This window comes from Vigna unguiculata, chromosome 8, assembly GCF_004118075.2.
Source record: "Vigna unguiculata cultivar IT97K-499-35 chromosome 8, ASM411807v1, whole genome shotgun sequence".
NCBI lineage: Eukaryota > Viridiplantae > Streptophyta > Magnoliopsida > Fabales > Fabaceae > Vigna > Vigna unguiculata.
In genome coordinates this window covers 25,086,921-25,109,249 of record NC_040286.1, presented here as the reverse complement: position 1 = coordinate 25,109,249, position 22,329 = coordinate 25,086,921, and the positions used below count along the sequence as shown (strand labels likewise).

At 30.9% G+C, this 22,329-nt stretch overlaps 1 protein-coding gene across 1 annotated transcript; it reads left to right on the top strand.

The window, feature by feature from the left end:
• The first annotated feature begins 3,821 nt into the window (after positions 1 to 3,821).
• LOC114195322 (LEAF RUST 10 DISEASE-RESISTANCE LOCUS RECEPTOR-LIKE PROTEIN KINASE-like 2.1) lies at positions 3,822 to 17,190 on the top strand. Its single transcript, XM_028085742.1, has 4 exons — positions 3,822 to 4,715; positions 4,976 to 5,008; positions 15,707 to 15,730; positions 15,854 to 17,190. The coding sequence occupies exons 1-4, from the start codon at positions 3,923 to 3,925 to the stop codon at positions 17,083 to 17,085; spliced, it is 2,082 nt and encodes a 693-aa protein (XP_027941543.1). The 5' UTR covers positions 3,822 to 3,922; the 3' UTR covers positions 17,086 to 17,190.
• Positions 17,191 to 22,329: the final 5,139 nt, after the last annotated feature.

Below are 22,329 nucleotides of genomic sequence, written 5' to 3'. Positions count from 1 at the left end.
TGCAAGTGAAGCTTTAGCGAATAGAAGTCGATCGAAAGTGAAAGTCAAGTCTTTAGATCAAAAGTCAATTCAAGTATCTATTGGAATGAAAATCCTTCTTTGGGATTGTATCATTGAATAGTCCCATATTCATAGTGAGAGTGACAGATGTTGTAACAGTAGTGAGAGTTTGGGAAACTAAGTTCACATTTATTGTAATTGAGTAATTAATGAGTCACTAAGGTAACTAGATGTACTACATAACAATCATTTTATCAGTTAGGGAAGGAGAACACTAGGGATGAATTCTGCTCGATTTGGTAATTGCTCTAACTGAGTCTCTTGGGATTTGATTCGAGACCTTTCCCACCTCCTTTAATCAAGTCATTTTTGTTAGTGGTGTAGTAACATCATTAAGAGGTGTACGTGTTAGTTCTTAGGTTTTTTTTTAAATTTTTTCTTTATATAATTTCTTTTTACTTTTTACAAATATTAAAAACTTTTTCACATGTCAAGCTAACATTGTGCCACATGACACTGATAGTATGATGTGGTAGTGGCAATACCACTTGTCACTATTATGCCTGGTGTTATTTTCTCATTCTCAACTGTGGTCCCTGAATTTTTTTTTTGTCTTAATTTTGTCCCAATTTTTATAGACATTGAGCAATTTTGCTCATCTCCAAATTGAAGCAAAATAATTTTTATATAAATGTTATACCCATACTTTTATTAAATTTGATATTTTTATTCAAATTGATACTTTTATTATACATTTTTAACAAAACTAACTTTATTTAAATTTGTATTTCATATTCAATTTTATTTAAAATTATTTTCGAATTTTAAATTTTTTTGTTTAAAATTGTAATATAAATTGTTTAAAATAATTTAAAAATTTTACATTTGAGTTTATATAATTATTATTTTTACACCAACTCAAACATTTGTATAGAATTTATTGAACTTTACACATTTTAAAAAAATACAATTATTTGAAATATAAATTCAAATAAAAAATATCAAAGTATAATGTAATAAAATATCAATTTGTATATCATTTAATAAAAATATTTGTATATCATTTATATAAAAATTAAATTAGGTTTCAATTTGGAGGGGGGAAAATTGCTTACTTTTTACAAAAATTTGGACTAAATTGATACAAAAATAAAGACTACAGGTAGGGATGTCAACGGGGCGGGTAGGGTACGGGTAGTAGCTCCTCCGTACCCTACCCGTTGGATAAATATTTGCCCCGTACCCGTACCCATATCCGTCGGGTATCCATTGTGCGGGTATCCGTTTATTTTTTTCATATTGTCGCAACCGAAATCGCGACGGGATGACGAACCAAAAAAATAAAATTTGATAAAAAACAGAGTTTGGAGTCGCCACCATAGTTATTATAGGAAACTATGGAAAACCATAAAAAAGAGCAAGGTCTGCGAAAAACCAAAATTTGGGTCCGGGAGTCGGTTACGCGTAGGGAAGGTATTAGCACCCCACAACGCCCGTCCTAAGACGGTACCCTTAATTAAATATGCAAAAGTTATGTGGTTTTTCGAAATATTTAATTTTTCCCAAAATTAGTAATAAAAGAATGTACAAAAAAAAAACTAAAATATTTTTTTGAATTTTTGGGCCCGACGAGGATTAGTCCTCGCTCCTACGTATCTCCATGTGAATGGAGAATCAGGGTTACGTAGTTCTTTTTGAAAAATCTATTTGGAAAATTATTTGAAAATGATTTAATTTGTTTTATAATTTTGAAAATCTTTTTATTTAAATTTAATATTATTTTAAAATTGGTGTCACGCGACGCGAGCGGCCGGACAGACACTTGAAATAAATTCTTTTTTCTAATATTTTATTTTTTTATTTTTTAATCATTTATAAATTTTTAATATTTTTTTGAAGCTATTTTAAAGTAGTTGTGAATGTCATTGTGACGTGAGTAACCAAATAGATATAAAGGAGTAAACAAAAAAACTATTTTTTATTTTTAGATCATTTGTATATATTTTTAGAAAAAATAAAAGTCTAAAATGGGTGTAATGCAACGCGAACGGTCGGGCAAACACCAAAGAAATAGGAAAAAAACAATTTTCATGATTTAAACAAAATAATGAAAGTTAAAAAATCAAAAGAAAAAGAAACTAACAATAACGTACCTTATGCCTTTTCTTTTTTCTTGGCTCCTTTATAATATTTTTGTGTTTTTTTTTCAAGAGAGATAAAGATGAGAGGTGTCTATGTGGGTGGTAAAGAGAGGAAGAGAGAGGGTAGATAATATTTTCTTTTTTTTCCTACCTCCTTCAATATGTTGTTTTAAGAGAGATCGGGAAGGGGGGGTGTATGTGGGAGTGGTGATGGGAAAGAATTAGAGTAATGTAGCGAATTTTTTTTTGGTCATGGCAGAGTGCGTATTTATATTCACAACTTGCAATGTCAATGTAATCTCAATCTTAATTATAACGAACAGTATAAGGAAGGAATTGGTCATGATAGTAGCAAATTATAAGTATCAAATCAGAGCACAAAATCAATCATCATCAATAACAAATCAGAGCACAAAATTAATCCCAATTAATAATATTGATTCTTACCATTTTAATAGAGATTGCTTCTCATTATTATTATATAATTAATTTCTCTATCAGGAACAAAGGTAGAAAATATTTGACTTATTGGGCTCATGAAAATTAATAACAAATTGGCTCTTCCTCCTTTTTTTTTCTTCTTTTTTTTCTCTTTTTTTTTTTTAAAGTTGATGTTTGAAAATCTTTTTTGAAGAAAATTTTGTTCACATTTTTTTTATTTTCCATTAACTAAAAAACCCTTTTTTTATTTTTTTCGAAAATAAATTTATTCACCCGGACAAAATTGGATGTTGACACATATCCATGGGTATCCACGGGTACCCGCGGATATTTGTAAAATTATTTAAAAAACAAATATTTAATTATAAATTCAAATAAAATAAAATAAAATACATCATTATCATAAATTTTAAATAAAGTTCAAATAAACTCAAGTTGATACAAGTCCAAATAATTGTAAAAGTAAATATAAAATGACGTTCAACACAATGAAAATTCTTTAATTAGTGCTTTGATCAACAAACTCACTTTCTCCTTTTGATTCCTGGAAAATAAACAAATTAAACAAATAATAAACCTCAATTGTCACATGCCAAGTATTCTTATTTTGATTCCATCATTTGACAACAAGCATATCATAAACGTCATTGTCTATATAAAGTTTGATGTATATGCCTAATCTCAAAGAAAGGAAAGAGGAGAATATCAAGAGGGGTAAGTTTAGCGGGTACGGGTATCCACGGGTACGAATACTATGATACCCGTACCCACCCCATTAACATGCGGGTATCAAAAATACCTGTACCCGCGGGTAGCGGGTATCTATTTTTAATATTCGTTTTCTACCCATTACGGGTTTTATCCACGGATACCCGTGGGTATGGATTTTTTTGACATCCCTAACTACAGGAACTAAATCAATCGCGAATGAGAAAGTGACATATAATGTAACAGTGACACATGACACTTGTTTAACGTTGTTACTACATCCACTAACGAAAGGACTTGATTGAAGGAGATGGAAAAAGCCTCAAATCAAATTTCAATAAACTCGATTAGAGCAATTACCAAATAAAAACAAAACCAAAAACGCTATTATATTAACGGACCAATAAAGATTAAATTGAGATAAATAAAACTAAAAAGAACAAATTAATATTTTCTTACCAAAATAGAGAGAAATACATAATGTAACCTTAATTTTGTATGTAATAATATAGATTATTATTATTTTCTTATACCAGGATAAATCATATTCATTTATTAATAATTTCAACCGGTGGTACCCTTTAAGTTAATATTTAAGTGCATTCTCTCCGATTTGAGGAGCTCATGTAACAATGAGCCTCTTATCTTCTTTCATTCGCTGCGCACAATCAGTGGTTGTCTCGGTGGCCATCATTCTTGCGCTATTCCACCAAAGTTGCAGTGCCAAGCATCGCAGATCCTGTCCATCTTCTTCGTGCGGCGAAATTCGCGACATAAAGTATCCATTCCGACTGAAAGGCGACCCTGGCGGTTGCGGCCTCCCCAGCTACGAATTTGATTGCGTCAATAACAGGACACTGCTTACTCTGTTTTCGGGAAAATACTATGTCAAGGAAATCGATTACAATTGGTACAAAATCCGGCTGACTGATGCGGGTGTTGTGGAGGACACTTCTTGCTCTTTTCCTCGCAATTTCTTATCCACACGAAATTTCAGTGTGTATGATAATGATCCGCTGATTATTTGGTATCGTTATTTTCCTGCAAAAGTGATGTTTCTAAACTGTAGTAACCGAGTGAGTGATGATCCTCGATATGTGGAAGTGAAAGCCGGTGGTTGTGATTCTGGAGGCGTTATCTACGCCGTTCTGGATTCCCGTGAGGTGATTGATACGGAATTTACAGTGATGGATGTGAAGGTTGGGTGCAGATTAAAGATTGCTACCTTCGCAAACTGGACACATGACAGGAATTTTTCGTATGCTGATATCCTCAAATCTCTGGAAGAAGGGTTTTGGTTGTCTTGGTTACCACTTGTTTGCAGGGATTACTGTGGAAAGGGTATCTCTTGCAGCCTCAATCAAACCACACAACAAATTGAATGCGCAGGTTGTGAAATGTTCAACCACCCAGTCAGCAATTGCGGTGAGATATATTATTCTTCCTAATCTTACCTGTTAATTTTATCATTATTTATTTTTAAATTTCTGTATCTTATTTTTTATTTCTTTAACTTCTAATTATAATATTTAAAAATAAACTACATTTTTGTGTATTTATACGTTTCCCACGACGTCAATATTTATTTATTTATTTTCTTCTTCTTATTTTTTATGTAAATAATATTATATTTAATTTTTTTATTTTTATTTTTTAATCAAAGTTTTTTCTCTTTGTTATTTTAGGAATTCTATCACGAATTAATCAATACATTAGAGGTACGCACGCTATCCCATGGGTAATTACCAGCTTCTCAATATTTTCTCCATTATTTATTGCTTAATATTAATTTTATGCTTAATTAGAATTTTGGTTCTTTAAATATTTTTATCTATGTTTTTTTTTAAATTTATTTCATTTTAAAGATTAAATTTTGATTAAAAATTTTTAATTTTTCTTTTTTTATTTCCATCCAAATGAATTCTATATTTCACATGTTCATAGGTGCCACAAGAAAATAAGGTTTAATTACTCGTATGGTACTTACTTTAGTAGATGTATGTCAATCTGGTACTCGGTTTTAAAAAAAATGTCAATTGCATCTCAACTTTTGAAAAAGTGCTTCAATTAGGTCTCTTCCAAATGGAGATAACTAACGTCGTTAATGGTGTGCCACCTGTTAGTCTGTGATTTTTTTTATTTTTTTTAAAATTTAAATTGTTATTTTTTTTTGAAAAAAATAATAAAAAGGTCACGTGTCAGGTCTTTGATGGGACACGTGGCATTGTCAGTGTCACGTGGCAATGCAATGCCACGTGTCAGTGTCACCATCAGATATCATTGTGTTGATTTTAATTTAGTCTCCACATATGTCTCAATGATTCAATTTAGTCCATAATTCAATTTTTTTTTAACAATTAAAATCAATTTTTTATAAAATTAAAACTAATTAAGTATAAAATTTTTACAAACATTAAGTATTTGATATTTATATTAAGATTTAGTGGTAAAAGTCATTTTATTAAGTAATTTTTAATAAAAAAATATTAGTATAACATTCATACAAATAAAAACTTTGGTTTAAAATTAGTAAGAGACAATATTGTTGTATTTTGAAAAAAAAAATAACAAAACATGAGTACATAATAAAAATTAATTAATAAAATAATATGTTAAAATTCTGTTTTTAATTAAAAATATTAGTATTATATTTATATAAATAATAAATTTAATCTGAAATTGGAGAGAAACAATATAAATATCAGTACTTACTTTTGTAAAAATATTTATATTTAATTAATTTTAATTTTATAAAAAATGATTACCAAAATATTTTAATTCCTGAAAAGAATTAGGACAAAATTAAATTAGATACACATAAGTGGGGACTAAATAAAAATAAATAAAAAAGATGAAAATTGCAATTAAAATTATTTTTTTGAGTAATTAATATGAACTACTCGTAAATAGGAATAATTTGATTAACATGAGAGAAATTTTAAAGATTAATTTATGGGTAGTAGCTTAGAAAAAAAAATATTTTTTTTTCTTGTAAAAGTATCTCAGAGAAATACTTTTCAGCATGCTTAAGTATTTACTACATTGATATGAATTTTAAGCATTGAATCCCAAAACAAACATTAAAATAAACACTATTGTACGTTCATATATTGTAAGACTTTTTAATATATATTCCTATTTATTTGTTTTATAGAACTTGTAGTAGATATAATAAAAATATGTAAAATATATAAATAAAAGTATTGGTATATACTAAGTAATTGTACATTAACATAATTGTAAACAATAATGTAGGTTGTATACTGATAAGAGGAAACTGAAATGGTATTATAAAACTTCTAGTAATAAAAGCTTAGCAATCCTCTTATAGCACTTGATATCATAAATAATCCAACAAACTACAAAGAACTTAAAATAAAGAACGCATAACATAAACATTCTTTTGGTCAATCTTATCAGAACTTTCGTCTAGTTTCAATCACCATAATTTTAGTGTGATTGTTTCAAAATCTAGACAAAAAAATTCATTATAATCACTTTTGAATCGTGCAATCACTTAGAATGTACAAGGATGCTTGAAAACATGTAAAAGAACTACAATATCATGTACAAACCTAATTTACCCAATGCATACAAAAAATACATTCAGATAATAATAATAAAAAAAGAATGAGTATCACTTCTTACAAAAAAATATTCTAGAAGATATTACCTCTTAGCGTGGAATATTGAGGTTTCATGACTGGTATCACTTTGATAGCCAGAGAGATAAAGAGGAAGTGAAAGAAAAGATCCTGATGTATATTATACCTTAAAGTGTTTGGTATACATGGCTTATATACAAAGTTCTGAAACAAAAAATAAAAACTAACTATATTGAGAAATCGGTAAAACCCAACACCCCCTATAAGCTCAGGAGTGAAAATCAACCAGTTTGAGCTTAAATGTAATAGTTTTGAAGATGCCAGGATCAAGAGGGTTTGTAAAGACATATGTTGCTTAATGCATGGAGGTTATCAGAAGGAGCTGGAAGAGCTTGGCTTGAACCTTCTCATAGACGATGTGACAATATATTTCGATATGTTTCGTTCGTTCGTGGAAGATGGGGTTCAAAGCAATGTGACATGTTGATTGGTTGTCGTGGTAAACCACAACTAGCTCCTTGGATTTAATCCTTAACTCATCCATCATGTATTCAAGCCATTATATCTCACAAGTGAGAGTGGCAAGGGCCCTGTACTCTGCCTTTGATGAAGACCTCAAGATGGTGGACTATTTTTTCAATTTCCAGCTTACTAAAGATGACCCAAGGAAGACGTAGAACCCAATTGTGGATCGTCGTAAGTTGTGGCAAGTTATCTAGTCATAATCACATAAACCTTTTATTTGTAGGCTTGAGTTACTGGGAAAGAAGAGACCATGTCCAAGAGTTGTCTTAATGTAACGAAGCACACAGTTGGCAGTTGTGAGGTGTTCTTCTGTGGGAGCTTGAATGAATTGACTCAAAAACTCCACCGCATATCCGATGTTAGGCTTGGTCTTCATAAGATAGAGGATACGTCTTATCAGCCTTTGATATGGGATGATGTCCTTAAGAGGAGTCCCATCTTTAAACATATTTTTAGTGTCTTTGGCAATAGGGGTAGCACTAGCCTTTGAGGCAAGAAGACCATTATCAAACAAGACGTCCAAGGCATATTTCTTTTGTGAAACATGTATTCCCTCTTTTGATTTAGCAATCTACAGCTTGAGGAAATTCTTCAGATTTCCCACATTCTTTACCTTCAAAGTGTCATCTAAGGACTGCATGATCTGCTCAATGTCAAGGAGATGATTTCTTATAAGTATAATATCATCAACGTAAACTAATAGGACAATGAAGTTAGTTTCAAATATCTTTGTAAACAAGGAATGGTCATATACAGATTGAGAAAAACCACAAGCTTTAAGGTGATATGAAAGTTTGACAAACCATTGTCTGCTAGCTTGCATCAAGCCATATAGGGACTTTCTCAATCTGTAAACCTACCTATTCTTTATACTAGTACACCCTGGTGAAAGAAGCATATAAACTTCTTCATCTAGCTCTCCATGGAGGAATGTGTTTTTCACGTCCAACTACTTCAAATGCAATTTTGTGCAGGGTAAATGGCAAGGAGAAATTTGATGGTGGTCAATTTTGCTACAGGGTAAAAAGTACAAATAATCAATGCCCTCCAGTTGAGTGTAGCCCTTGGCTACAAGCATTGCTTTGTAACGTTCCACTTCACCACCTACATTATATTTTATCTTATAGACCCATCTGCATCCTATGGGTTTCTTGCCTTGAGAAGGATTAAAAACTTCCCAAGTCTCATTTTGTTCAAGGGCTTTAATTTCCTCTATCATGGCCTTTCTCCATTCGGGAAAAATGACAACTTTATTGTAAGTGTGTGGCTTTTTATTGATGGATACAACAAGAACATATTTCATGTGTGAAGGAGAAAGTCTACTGTAATGAACACAAGAAGATAAAGGATAAATAACATTTGTGTCATTACTCTTTATGTGAAAGCTAAGTTAGCATTGTTAATCTTGTAAAAAAGTAGGAGCTCTTCTATTTCAAGTGTAACGTCTCAAAAGATCAATGATGTTTTGAATTTGAGATTCGGTTGGACATGTTTAGTTTGAGTATTATTAATGTTGTAATTGATAGGTTCAAAAAAATAATTTAAGTCAGATATTTGATACACTTTATTTTTTTGCAAAACATGATCAATTTGATTGGCATAAGGAAACAATTTTTCATAGAAAGTAACATCCCTGGAAACAAAAATCTCCCTACTCTTAATGTCCAACATAAAATATCCTTTAGTGCCATTTTGGTAACCTAAGAACATATATTTCCTAGCTCTTGTGTCGAATTTAGATCTATTCCTTTGTAAGCTAGAGGCAAAACATAGGGATCCAAAAACCTTAACATCATCAAAATTGGGTATGGTCTTATAGACTAACTCATAAAGAGTTTTTCCTTTCAAGACTTTAGTGGGCAAATGATTTATCACAAAAACATATTGCATAACAACATAGGACTAGAAAACCATGGGAATATTGCATTGAAAAATGAGACTTATACAAACTTCTAGAATATGTCTATGTTTTATTTATACAATAGAGTTTTGTTAGGGAGTTTCTATGCATCTAGTTTGATGAATTATACCAAAATCATCATAAAAGTCTTTACACATGAACTCACTTCCATTATCAGAACGTAGGACTTTAATTTTCTTGTGAAATTGAGTGTTAGCCATGATAACAAACTTAGTTAGAGAATCTTTAGTTTTAGTTTTTGTTTTCATCAGAAATATCCAACAGAACCTGTTATGATCATCCACTATAGTAAAAAAACATTTATGCCCATGTATAAAGGTGGTGTCGTAAGGCCCCCAAATGTCAACATGTATCAAGTCAAAAATATGTTCAAAATATGAACTATTATTATTAAAAGAAAGCCTAGTTTGTCTTGAGAAATGACATACATAACAAGGTTTGGTTTCACTAAACACAATGCAAGGAAAATGTTTACTGATAAGATATAAAACTTTATCTGAGGGATGCCCCAGCCTTTTGTATCATATTCCCCCATCTTGACTCTTTGAGTTGTCATTACGTGCCTCACTAATATTGGAAAAGGAGTTCACAATCTTTGCAGCTTCTGGCAATTTCAGTATGTATAACCCTTATTGGATCCTAGCTTCTCAAATCATCTTCAAAGAACACGCATCTTGGATCTGACATAAATCAAAGGAGAAAATTAGTTTCCAGTTGTGGAATTTAACAATCTTTTGCAAGAAAAAAATTCTCAAAAAGTTTCATAATGCCATCATAATGTGCAAATATATGTGCTCCATTTGGTAGTTTAATACATGTGGGCCTTATCTTTCTAAAAACCATAAAATTAAAAGCATCAAAGGTAACATGGTTTGTTGCACCTGTATCTAAAATCCATGTATTGTTTCTATTCTTACCATCAGAGGATTTCTCACCAGTGGCATCAGTCACGAGATTGTTAACCTTCTATGAAATGTCACCTTTGGCTTCTTGAATCAACTTCATGATTTGATGTGCATTTGAGAAAAGATTACTTTCTTTTCTTATTTGATGATTCTGCTGTTTATTCACAGTTTCTTCCTTCTTAGTAATAGTGTTGATAACAACCTTTTCACATTGGTCTTGTACCAAGGAGGATAGTCGTGCTTAGCATAACACTCATCTACGGTGTGGTATAGTTTGTGGCAAGAACTGCATGGTTTGCCATTATTCTGATTTATGTTCTTGCCCTCTCCTTATACCTTTCAATTATCATTATTACTCTTGGAGGTTCTTTAATCCTTAGTGGTTGCAGCACTCATCAAGATCTTACTAGCTTCTATGGTATTTCCAACTAGGTGTCGTTCTTCTTGCATAACAAGAGAGAAAACACGATTTATACTCGCAATGGTTTCATCAACAAAATTTGCGTCTTCACAATACCATAAACATCATTGAGACCTTTCAGGAAACACATAATGTACTTAGATTCTTTGTGCTTGATAACCGTCTTAATGAAATCACATTCACACTTAACCTTACAGGTGTAGCCCAACATTGGTCTGAGAGATCAAGTTCCTCCCACAACGCTTTTAGATTTGTGAAGAAATCTGTGACAGATCTTTCTCCTTGTTCGGTTGAATGTAGTTCTTGAAGAAGACCAGAGATCCTAAATGGTCTCCCTTTGAAAAACGTTCGCGAGATCATCCCACACATCCTTTGCATTTTCAATGTACACGACGCTTTGAGCGATATGGGTATTCATGGTGTGTGTCAGCCATGATATCGCCATCATGTTGCATCTTTCCCAAGTGTCATGGAGGGCGGTTCCTTGTTCTGGAGTTTTGACATTGTCGTCGAGAAACTTGTGTTTGTTCTTGGAGATCATGGCACGTTTCATGGCACGACTCCAAGCATGGTAATTAGCCCCATCAAGCTGAATGTTGTTGATCAATGTTACTCCTGGATTTTCACCCGATGTAAGTAGAAAGAACTTGAAGGATTCTATGATTCATCCATCGTAACGGCGTTCGTCGATGCCATCAAAAAAGCAAGAAAAGAACAAAAGTAGAACAAAGAAGGAGACTTGGCTTAGTAGAAGCAAACACTCTTGATACTATATTGAGGTTTCATGACTGTTATCGCTTTCATAGCCAAAGAGAAATGAAAAGAAAGATTTGGATGTATACTATATCTTAAAGTGCCAGGTATACATGGCTAGATATGAGTATAAGTATGGAAAATACCCAACTTTTTCAATTAGGTATGGGGATGGGGATGAAGATGTACATATCCCTCCCATCTTTGTCCTCATACTCGCCAAAATACTCATCCCCACTATTGTCTATCCCTGTTTAAATTATTAAAATACTTATAGTCTATTAAGTAACCTTATATATATATATATATATATATATATATATATATATATATTCTATTTTTTATTTCTTATAATTGTTTACCTTGTCATGAAATTCATTTACATCTCCAAGATATTTTTCATCTTATCACAACATTTATCATGAAATTCTCAATTTAAATATTTCTACTTTTTTTAATATTTTTATTTATCGTATATCTTCTTTTCACATAAGAATCTTTAAGACAATATTCAATTTAAGTGTTCAATAGCATAAATCTTTTATTCACTAGGGTAATATAAAAATTTTATTTTCATGCTATTATTATTGATTTTTATCTTTTTTGAAGCACTATTTTGTTTCATTAAAGTAATTTTTGTTATCTGGCAACCATTTACTAAGTTGATATTTAAAAAGTTTTCATAGATCTATAAGGTATTTTTTTATTTTATCATACTATTAATTATACATTTGTTTTATTTTTATTTTTTATTTCATTCAATGGTATATCAAATTGTTTCTAAACCACACATTGGTTCATATTTTACAAAATTTATATTTGTTGTTCATTTTTATTATATAGAGTATACAATATAACTATTTTTATTCATATCAATATTTCCATATTTCCATATTTATTTATTCATTATTTTTATTCCATTTTTATTTGTTTATTATTTAAAAATTTTATAATATTTTCATTAATCATATTAAAATTACAAAAATAATTTCTCTGACCAGAGACCTCAAATAAAAATCCTAACTGTTAAAAGAAAAATTCATATGATTAGCACTGGTTGTCAAAATTATATGCAAAGACATAAATATCATATTTCCCATATATACAAATTTAGCTACACATTCTTTCCACATCCCAATAATCTTTATATTGATTAGATGATATATAATTTTAACTTCCCTTACACGAAGATATTGTGTCTATTAACAAATCCTCCTTTTAAAATTTTTATTTATCTACTCCTTCTAAAAATTTTATTTATCTACTGATTTGGTCTCCAAATAATAAACCTTACATCCTTAATGTCTCTCCTTTAATCTCTCCTTTAAAGTACATGGAAGAAACAAATTTCTTTTAGAAATTGAACTACTTATTAGGATAACAACTTTGGTTGTTCTAGTTTGATTATCAACTTCCCAAATAATATTGGTATAATAGGAGAGTGTCGATTATTCTCTAATTCTAGAGAGAATTCGACAAAAATAATTTTTTGAGAAAATAAGTTTTAGAAAATTAATGAAATAAAGAATAAATATTTATAACTTATTTATAAACTTTCTATCTTGCATTTAAACTTCATATTTATAAAAATCATGCCTTACAATTTCAATCGATAATTTCAGCTATATACAACATAGATAAAATCATTACCCAACTAAATAAAAAGTCATTTAGTTGTACAAAATTTGTAAGTATTGAAATGGTTGAAATGTCAAGAAGATGATGTTGAATTGGCTAGTTAAAAAATAAGGTGACTTTTAGAAGCTTAAAACAATTTTCAATTGAACAAATCAACCACTAAGTATGGATGCGAACACACTTAAACTGGACACTTTCAATCGATCAAAAACAGAGTTAGCTGATTGATTTCATTAAACAGATACAAACAGATACAATACTAATAGAATCAACAGGTTTAATCACAAAAACAGTTGATTGAAAAACTGGAAAAAATGCAGAAATACGAATTTGTGATTTAAGTCAGAAACAATATGAAAGATCAATCAAGATAGGTTCAAATGAGTTAGACAAACATGAGCAATGTTGTAGTCAGATCACACAAGAATGTCAAAAAGATTATTCAAATCAAAATTCCTTAAACTTTAAAGTGTAATACAAGAGAGAAGGGTTAGAGAAAAGAAAAATGCACAAGATTTTTAAATTGATTCACTCAAACCTGAGTTACATTTAGTTAGTCAAGGCAACCCGAGCCTGACTTTGCAATATTTCAAAAGATTTATAAAGTTCACAACATTACACTTTCAAAATATGCAAGAACACCACACAATGACTCTTGAATCACACAAGAATCAAACCAGTACAGCAAGACACCTCTTGTAGACCTGGAAAACCACCAAGCACAACCTAAAAGCTTGAGAAAGACCAAACCTCAGTGGTAGCACAACCTTGACTACCAAAACTACATTCTCCAAGCTTCAAACACCAAGCAAAAGGCTCCAAGAATGATCAAAGATCAATCTTCACCAGCTACACTCTGTATGATCACGAAAGAGAGAGAATTCCACTATTTCGAGATAGTTTTTGCGCTAAAAAATAGTCTACTCACCTCTCTTTTGAAAAACACAACTTTAATAGTCAAATTATTACAAAATTCAACATGTTGATTTTCAAATCAATCGGTTGATTTCACTTAAGTTAAGTGAAATTAGTCGATTACAAATTAAATCAATTGAATGAACAAGTGCCAGTTAAAACTACCGCAACAACATTTTTAATCTGTTAATTCATTCAACAGATTAAAAGACACCATTTAACCTGTTGAAAAACAATAGATTAAAAGACACAACTAAGACCTTATACATCTAATTAATGCAAAATGGTCTACAACATGAATTACAATCTTCAAGTTTGTTTGCTCCATGAATAATCCAGACAAAGAGCACACATACAAGGCTTGATCAACACATGAAACATCAAATCTCCATATCTTCATCAATGTAAGCATGGTTCCAACATGTTCTAAGGCAATGACTTCAAGTACCTTTATCAAAACTTCAAGCACCAAATCATCCAGGCTATTTATGCAATATATATATATATATATATATATATATATATATATATATATATATATATATATATATATATATATAAAGCACAAAAAATAAATGAAAAGAAAAGTGACTTAATTGTTTATAATTTGTGTTAAATATGTTATTGGTCCTCTCACTTTTAATAAAAATTGAAATTAGCCATTTTTTGAAATTTTGACCCAATTTAGTCCCCTAACTTAACAAAATTTTATTAAGTTTAGTTGACGTTTTAATCGCATTTCATAACAAAACTTAAGTTGTTTACACTGTTTGATACATTTTCGTTTTAATGTTAACTGAAAAATGTGTTAGAAACGTCAAATAAACTTAACAAAATTTATTTAAAAGGACTAAATTGTTCAAAATTTCAAAGAACTTATTTCAATTTTCACTTACTTAACGCACTAAAAATGTATTCTATCCCTATAATTTCAACACTAAACATAAAATAACGTAGAGAGTATCATATAAACATATGAAGAGAAGAGACGTAGAATAGAGGAAAAAGTTATCTCAAGGTTTGTTTTTCATAATCTATTTATATAGACGTAGTTTCTATAGACATTATTATTTTTATCATTATTTATGTTTATTATTATTATTTTATCATTTTTCATAATCTATTTATATAAAATGGTAAAATAATAATAATAAATAAAAGCGATGAAGATAAAAGAAATAATAATGTTTATAATAGAGCTAACACAAATAAAATTATATATATATATATATATATATATATATATATATATATATATATTTATATTGAGGAGAATTTTTAAATAATAACTAATTTTAAAGACAAAAAATAATTGGTTAACTATAGTGACTAATTTAGATATTAATTTACAAATTAAAAATATTAGTCTCTAAAATAGTCATTATTATGAATGAAAACTTTTAATTACTAATTAATTATATTATAAATTGATCATTAAAATTAATTATCAATGATTTGATTATCAAAGTGTCTAAATTAGTCATTAATATATTAATTAGTGATCAATTTAGATACTAATTTATTTGGCAGCTAAAATTATGATAGCTAAAGATAATTGTTGATAATTTATTTATACAGCATAATTATTTACTTAATATGCGTGCATTTATAAATATTTAATAATGTATTTGTGGAATATGTGTATCACTAAATTTTATAATATTAATTAAGTTCTTTTTTGTCTCATGTTATGGATATTTTTGTATCATTTAAGCACTCTTTTGTTTTTGCAGGTTATGTTGCATTTGTCACACATGGTAAGTTAAATATTTCTTCATTTTTAATTTATTTAATCTATTATGCTAGCTGATTTCTTTCATGCAAAAAGTTATTTATTAGACCAGTTCATGTTTTACCTTTTGACCAAACTTTTTGGACAGGATTTGTCAATAGAATTAAAAATATCAAACGATCACTGTCGGACTACCGTGATGGAGAATTAATAGGGCAAGATATTCTACCAATATTTATAGCAGTTAGGTATTTATTTGGACTCTCACTTTTGCTAGTGTTATTCGTCTATAAATGGCGAAGAAGACATTTTTCACTGTATGAAAACATTGAAAAATTTTTGTTGGACAACAATATAAATCCCATTAGATATGAGTACAAAGAAGTGAAGAAAATGACTAAAGGTTTTAAAGTAAAGTTAGGTGAAGGAGGTTTTGGTTCAGTATATAAAGGAAAGCTTCGAAGTGGGTTAGACGTAGCAGTGAAGATGTTGAACAAATCTAAAGATAGTGGAGAAGACTTTGTTAATGAAGTAGCTACTATTGGAAGAATACATCATGTGAATGTAGTTGGTCTTATTGGATATTATGTTGAAGAAAAAAAGCGTGGTCTAATTTATGAATACATGCCTAATGGGTCGTTGGATAAATACATTTTTTCTAAAGAAGGAAGTGCTCCTTTGAGACATGAGAAGATATATGAAATATCCCTTGGAATTGCTCATGGGATTGCATATCTTCATCAAGGTTGTGATGTGCAGATTTTACATTTCGATATCAAGCCTCATAATATTCTTCTAGATAATAACTTTACTCCAAAGGTTTCAGATTTTGGACTTGCAAGGTTGTATCCTACAAAAGATGGATCCATTATTTTAACTGCAATAAGAGGAACATTGGGGTACATGGCTCCAGAGTTATTTTACAAAAATATAGGTGGAGTTTCTTATAAAGCTGATATTTATAGTTTTGGAATGCTTTTGATGGAAATGGCGAGTAGAAGAAAAAACTCAAATCCTCATGCAGAACATTCAAGTCAATATTATTTTCCCTTTTGGATCCATGATCAATTTAAAGAAGACAAAGATATTGACATGGAAGGTGTTTCAGAAATGGATAAGATTTTGATGAAAAAAATGTTTATAGTTGCACTTTTGTGTATACAATTCAAACCAAGTGATCGTCCATCAATGAATAAGGTTGTAGAGATGCTTGAAGGAAAAGTTGAAAGTCTTGCCATTCCTCCAAAACCCTCCTTTTATCCTCATGAAATGTTAGAAAATGATGGTACAATCAACTCTCCGAAAACATCATGGAGTGATTCAAATAGTTGTTGCGTGAATGTTGACATAAAAATTCCTAATCACTCATCTTTGGACTAACTCATTTGGTACGAGTTAAGTATTAGTATGTAAAAGTTTGTAATTTAAAATTGTGGCTCATGGATTATATATTAATTATACTCAGACTCTTATATGACTTTTTAATGGCGTGTCTAAATTAATTATGTGTTATCTTTTTTCAGATTTCGCTTATACTCTTAGTGTTAGAAATTTAAATTATTCTTTTATGTTTTTTTATAAGATTTAAATTAGTTTTTCTTTAATAATTTATAATTAATCTTATGAATAATTTAAATATATTGACTATTAAAAGATATATTAATACAACACTTACTTTCAAAAATATTTATTACATGTAGTAAAACTTACTTTATCCAAAAGAAAACTCATCGTTCATTATTTGGAGATGTGGTGCATGGCGGAAATGGACGAGGCAAGATGTAAGAGGAAAGGCGAAAAGAGAATGCTAAGTGTGATGTGCTATGCAACGGAGGGAGAAAACTTGAAATTATTTGAGAAAAAAAGAATGGAAAAGAGGAATTTGGACAATGAGCCTTCATGGAATATTGATTTGATTTGAGATAATGTGATCTAGGACACTATTAGCTCAAAGGTGTAATAACAAAGGAAAGTATACTATGTTCTTAAAATGTAGTGATGAAATTTGAAACTAACCCTAGATATTCACTAGGTCAGGTGTGAAATTGAAGGCTTATGCATCACAAGAATGTAAAAGGATAATATATATATATATATATATATATATATATATATATATATATATATATATATATATATATATTTTGATAAAATTATTTTTTTATCATTATTAAGTATTCATCTTCTATTATGTACTAATCCTGTATGAACAATATTAAGTTGATATGCGAGAGAAAACCTGATTGATAAGAACTTTGTAACTTGAAAGAGGAAGCCTGGATGTATATTGATCTTTTGTATTTTTGAAGGAGAGGGATTTAATAACCATTCATATGAATGAAGAGGGCTTCAATCTGAAAGATTTTCTTTTTGATGGATTGATGGCAACACATGTTATGATTGTTATACAAGATGCATATAATTATGTTGACTTGTGAATGATGAATATATAAAAATGTTTTTTTCAATTTTCTTGCTACTCAAGGTGTCAAAAATTACCGTTACAATTAGGGTGTCAAAAACCCAATATGCATGAATACCTGAATGTCTGATAAAAAAAACTGGTTGTGTCTTGTCTTTTGATTTTTCTATGCATGTCTAAGTCAATTTTTTTATTCACAATCATTAAACTCGTATTTATTCTCAATGTTTCATGAAAGTGACAAATGTCACACATCTCGTGGTCTAATATTTGAGATGATTATACACTTGACTTTTTCTTTCACAAAATTTGTGCATGCTTACTTGAATTCATAGATGAGTGATAAGTAGGAGATGTTTGGAAGGGTTTTGAGGAGACTAGGATAACCATGTGGGCATGTTGTTCCTCACACATTCCTAAAAGGACATGTAATTTGTGAAAGAGGTGTTTGGGAAAAGTTGTATGAGGATATGGATCTGTGAATTTTAGGTGAGAAATTAATGTGAAACCCGTAAAGCTGCCCCAATTTTGGTCTATAAAGAAGAATTTGAATGAACAATCGGCTTTGTTTCAAAAGATATAGATTTATGAACATTAGGGCGTGAAATTCATGTGAGACTCACAAAGTTATTCTAGTTTTGATGTATGGAAAAGAACTTGAATGAACAAGGGGTATTGTTTGAAAAAAGGTAGCGGATATGGAAGGGATTAGTTGAAAAGGATTGAAAAAGAGGATTTTCCTAATTGGTTTAGTTTTCTTTCACTTGCTTTTGTCTAGATAACAATAAGTTCCCCTCTTTCAAAGACATTAGTTTTCTTTCATTCTTTTTTCCTTTTGCATTTTTTTTTTTTGCTTTTTATTTCATTCATTCATTTTAATGACCGCATTGTTAAGCATGTCGCCTTATCATTTTTGCAATCTTAGTTCTTCCAACTCATGCAATTGCAATTTTCTTTTCTCACCAGCTGACTTTAAATCATATTTCATGGCCTTCAAGGCCCACAATTCCTTGTGCTCGAGTTCTACTAATAAATGAAAAAACCTTACCATGGACTGTTAGCACTCCTATTTTGCCTAATTTTCCTTTCTAAAAATGTCATTTTAGTTTAAATAAATATTAGTTTGTTTTGAATTAACTAGTTTTTGTTAATTGCTTAGGAAAATTTAGATTTCATAAAAATGTGATAAAAATATTAGTTTTAATAGTGTTTGTTTCATTTAGCTTGTCCTTCTTAACCATAAGCCTAGTTTTCACACTCGTCCACAAAGCCCAACTTTTTGTTGACCCCTAAGTCTATTTTCCACATTGTCCCCTAAGCCTAGTTTCCACTCTAGGCCTTAAGCTTAGTTTCAAATTGGCCCATTAAGTCCAATTTCGTATTGTCTCAAGAGGCTAGGGATAATGTTCATTTTACCTCTTTTTGTGTGTTTATTGTCATGAATAAATAAACTCTTTCCTAGTTTTTATCTTATTATATCCTCAAGTTTAGTGTGTTTTGTTTTGTTTTATGTTTTAGTTGTTTAATGTTTGTTTTGCCTCTAATCTCTCTTTTAAGTGTGTTAAATAAGTTAATGGGAAACGTTTGTGGTGGAGGAAAACAAACAAGAACTCAAGGGAGCATGATTCGACAATAAAATATTGATTTTGAAGCAAATACTTGCATCGTGTGCCATTGGAATCACGCCAAGTGCTACAAATACACAATGTTATCAAACTGCCCAAAGGTTGAGCGGTGGAAAAATGAAGTTGAGCGCCACAAGGCTGAGCGATGGCAAACTAGGACTGAGCGCCACAAGGCTGAGCGGTGAAAGTGGGGCTGAATGCCATTCAATTCGTAAAACCTGGTGCTGAGCGTTGGAAACAAGGCTGACATGTCAAAAAATGGGATTTTAATCTTGTTTCTCACAAAGGTTTGGACCATTCCTCATTTTGCACGATAGAGAAACACGTTGGGGGTGCTTGGAGAGCCTCTTGGAGGTTGCTAGAAGTGTTGGGAAGCTCTCCCACTCCTCCTTGGGTCTTCTCCTCCATTCATGATGGTTTTCCCCCCTTTTAGGGTTGGAGAGGAAGATGAGTTGCGATTGGGAGATGGAGACGTGAATGAAAGGTGTAATTGGAGCATGGAGTGGCTGGCAAGAACCTTAGGAGAGGGCTTGCATCTTCTCTTTGGTTTCCATTTCTTCCCTATCTCTTCTATTTGTAAACCTTAAGTTCTCCACCACAAAGAGCTAAACCTATGTGTTGAGATTAATGTAATAAATTGAATCTTGTGTATTTTGTGATGTTAATCCATATGTTTTTCCATGTCTATGTTAGTATTTGATTTCCATGCTTAATTTTTGCTTTAGTTTAGCCACCCATGCATGATTTGTGGTTCTTGAGGTGTTGCAAAATGTCTTTTAAACTTATATATGTTGGCATAAGAATGCATCATGCACATATTATTCCTCAAATTCAAAAAGGAAAATAGAAATCATAACATGTGTTAACATCATCATGCATTCTCAATCGGTCAAAAAGAAAGAAATCATTGCTACTTTTCGGATCAAAATTCTCTTTATTCCTCAAATTCATAAAGAAAAAAAAATCATAATATGTGTTAACACCATCATGCATTCTCAATCGGCCAGAAAGAAAAAAAAATCATTTCTACCTTTAAGATTGAAATTCTCGTTACTTATGTGAATGGTTATCGAATCCTTCCTTTGGAAAAATGAAAAAAATCTATTCTAATGATTCTTTGGGTTGATGGTCATCTTCATTAATATGAATAACTTATATACAAGTCTAAAATTCTTTAGAAAAAATTGATTTTTTTTTATGTTTCATTTACATTGAGGCCCGTGGGAATGATTATCAATTTATTTACACCAAGATATCAATTTCTTTACACCAAGATCCTCTCCGATGGAATGGTCACTGATTTCCTTTTTTGAGTGTTATTACCACCACTTAATCATGTATACATTTTGAATACTAATAAAGAAAAAGTTCTTGCTAGTTTATCTATCCATAAATATTATAGATTTATTTAGTTAAGTTCTTAAAAGCATTTCTATACTTGTAGTTTACATACGGGGTAGGGAGGACATCTCCAACCACCGCATATGCCTAAGAACGAAGGGCTGAATATACTCCAACCCAAGAAACATGACAGGGGTAACAACGAAAGAGAAACCTTAATATGTCTGAACTAGAGAAATACACATTACTAAATAATACTAGAAGTAGGAGAAGAAACCTCGGCCTGACATCACTAAGACATGTTAAGCAGTGGGAGAGGAAACCTCACACTGACATCACTAAGAAATACTAAGAAGTGGGAGAGGAAACCTCAGTCTTACGCGAAGCGGATGGAAGGCAAGGAAATGACAATCCTAGAGGAAATCATAATCTCTCCACTAAAAGTACTGAAAAAGTTGGTTGATAGTACAGATCCTTGCTAGCAAATTAAAAGATGAGAATGATGTTTAAGATAATAAAAGTTGATTAGGGGAATACCAAAGCCAATGGTTGTCACAAACCCTAGGCCAATGAAGTTAGGCCTATACAGGTAGTATAAAAGGCACTATTCACAAGGTAAAATGATTATTCATTACTATTACTGTTTTATCTATATTGTCTAAAATCTAACTTGGGCGTCGGAGTGGCTTTGCAGGCTCCCTGCCGAGACTACCCCTATTGAAAGGAGATACTTCAGAAGTAAAGCATACAGTGGAAGAAAGTGAAGATTAGTTGACACGTGTGATATCAAAACCCCTTGACTCCAACATACTTTGTGTTTTCTTGGGTATATATCTATCTGGTAGGAACATTTGGTGCCCACTATGGGGTTGAGTCAAATCGGTACACATGGTGTCTACAAGGAATATGGCAAGTAATGGCCTAGAAGTACAAGCAACAAAGAACATGCAAGCATTGTGAAGAGCACTTAAATGGCAATCATGTTAGCCATACAACGAGAGTTAGTTGAGTTACGAGTAGAGAATGCTAGAATCAAGTAGAGGGTTGAAAGTAATGAAGAAGAAAGAGATGGCGATCAACAACGCCCAAGCAAAACCCATGTTACTTCCCCATTCACGCATGTGGAAATAGTGGGAGAAAGGGCACATAACACCTATCCTCCAGGGGAAGGAACAATAAACATATTGGCACCACGACGGGGTGCACACAAATACCCATTCGTTGATGGCATAATGA

Bases quoted from the DNA above. Each gene is read 5' to 3' on its own strand.
- LOC114195322 (XM_028085742.1), top strand. From the start codon at position 3,923: ATGAGCCTCTTATCTTCTTTCATTCGCTGCGCACAATCAGTGGTTGTC. The intron at 5,009-15,706 runs GTACGCACGCTA...TTGTTTTTGCAG, and splicing joins AATTAATCAATACATTAGAG to GTTATGTTGCATTTGTCACA. The intron at 15,731-15,853 runs GTAAGTTAAATA...CTTTTTGGACAG, and splicing joins TGTTGCATTTGTCACACATG to GATTTGTCAATAGAATTAAA.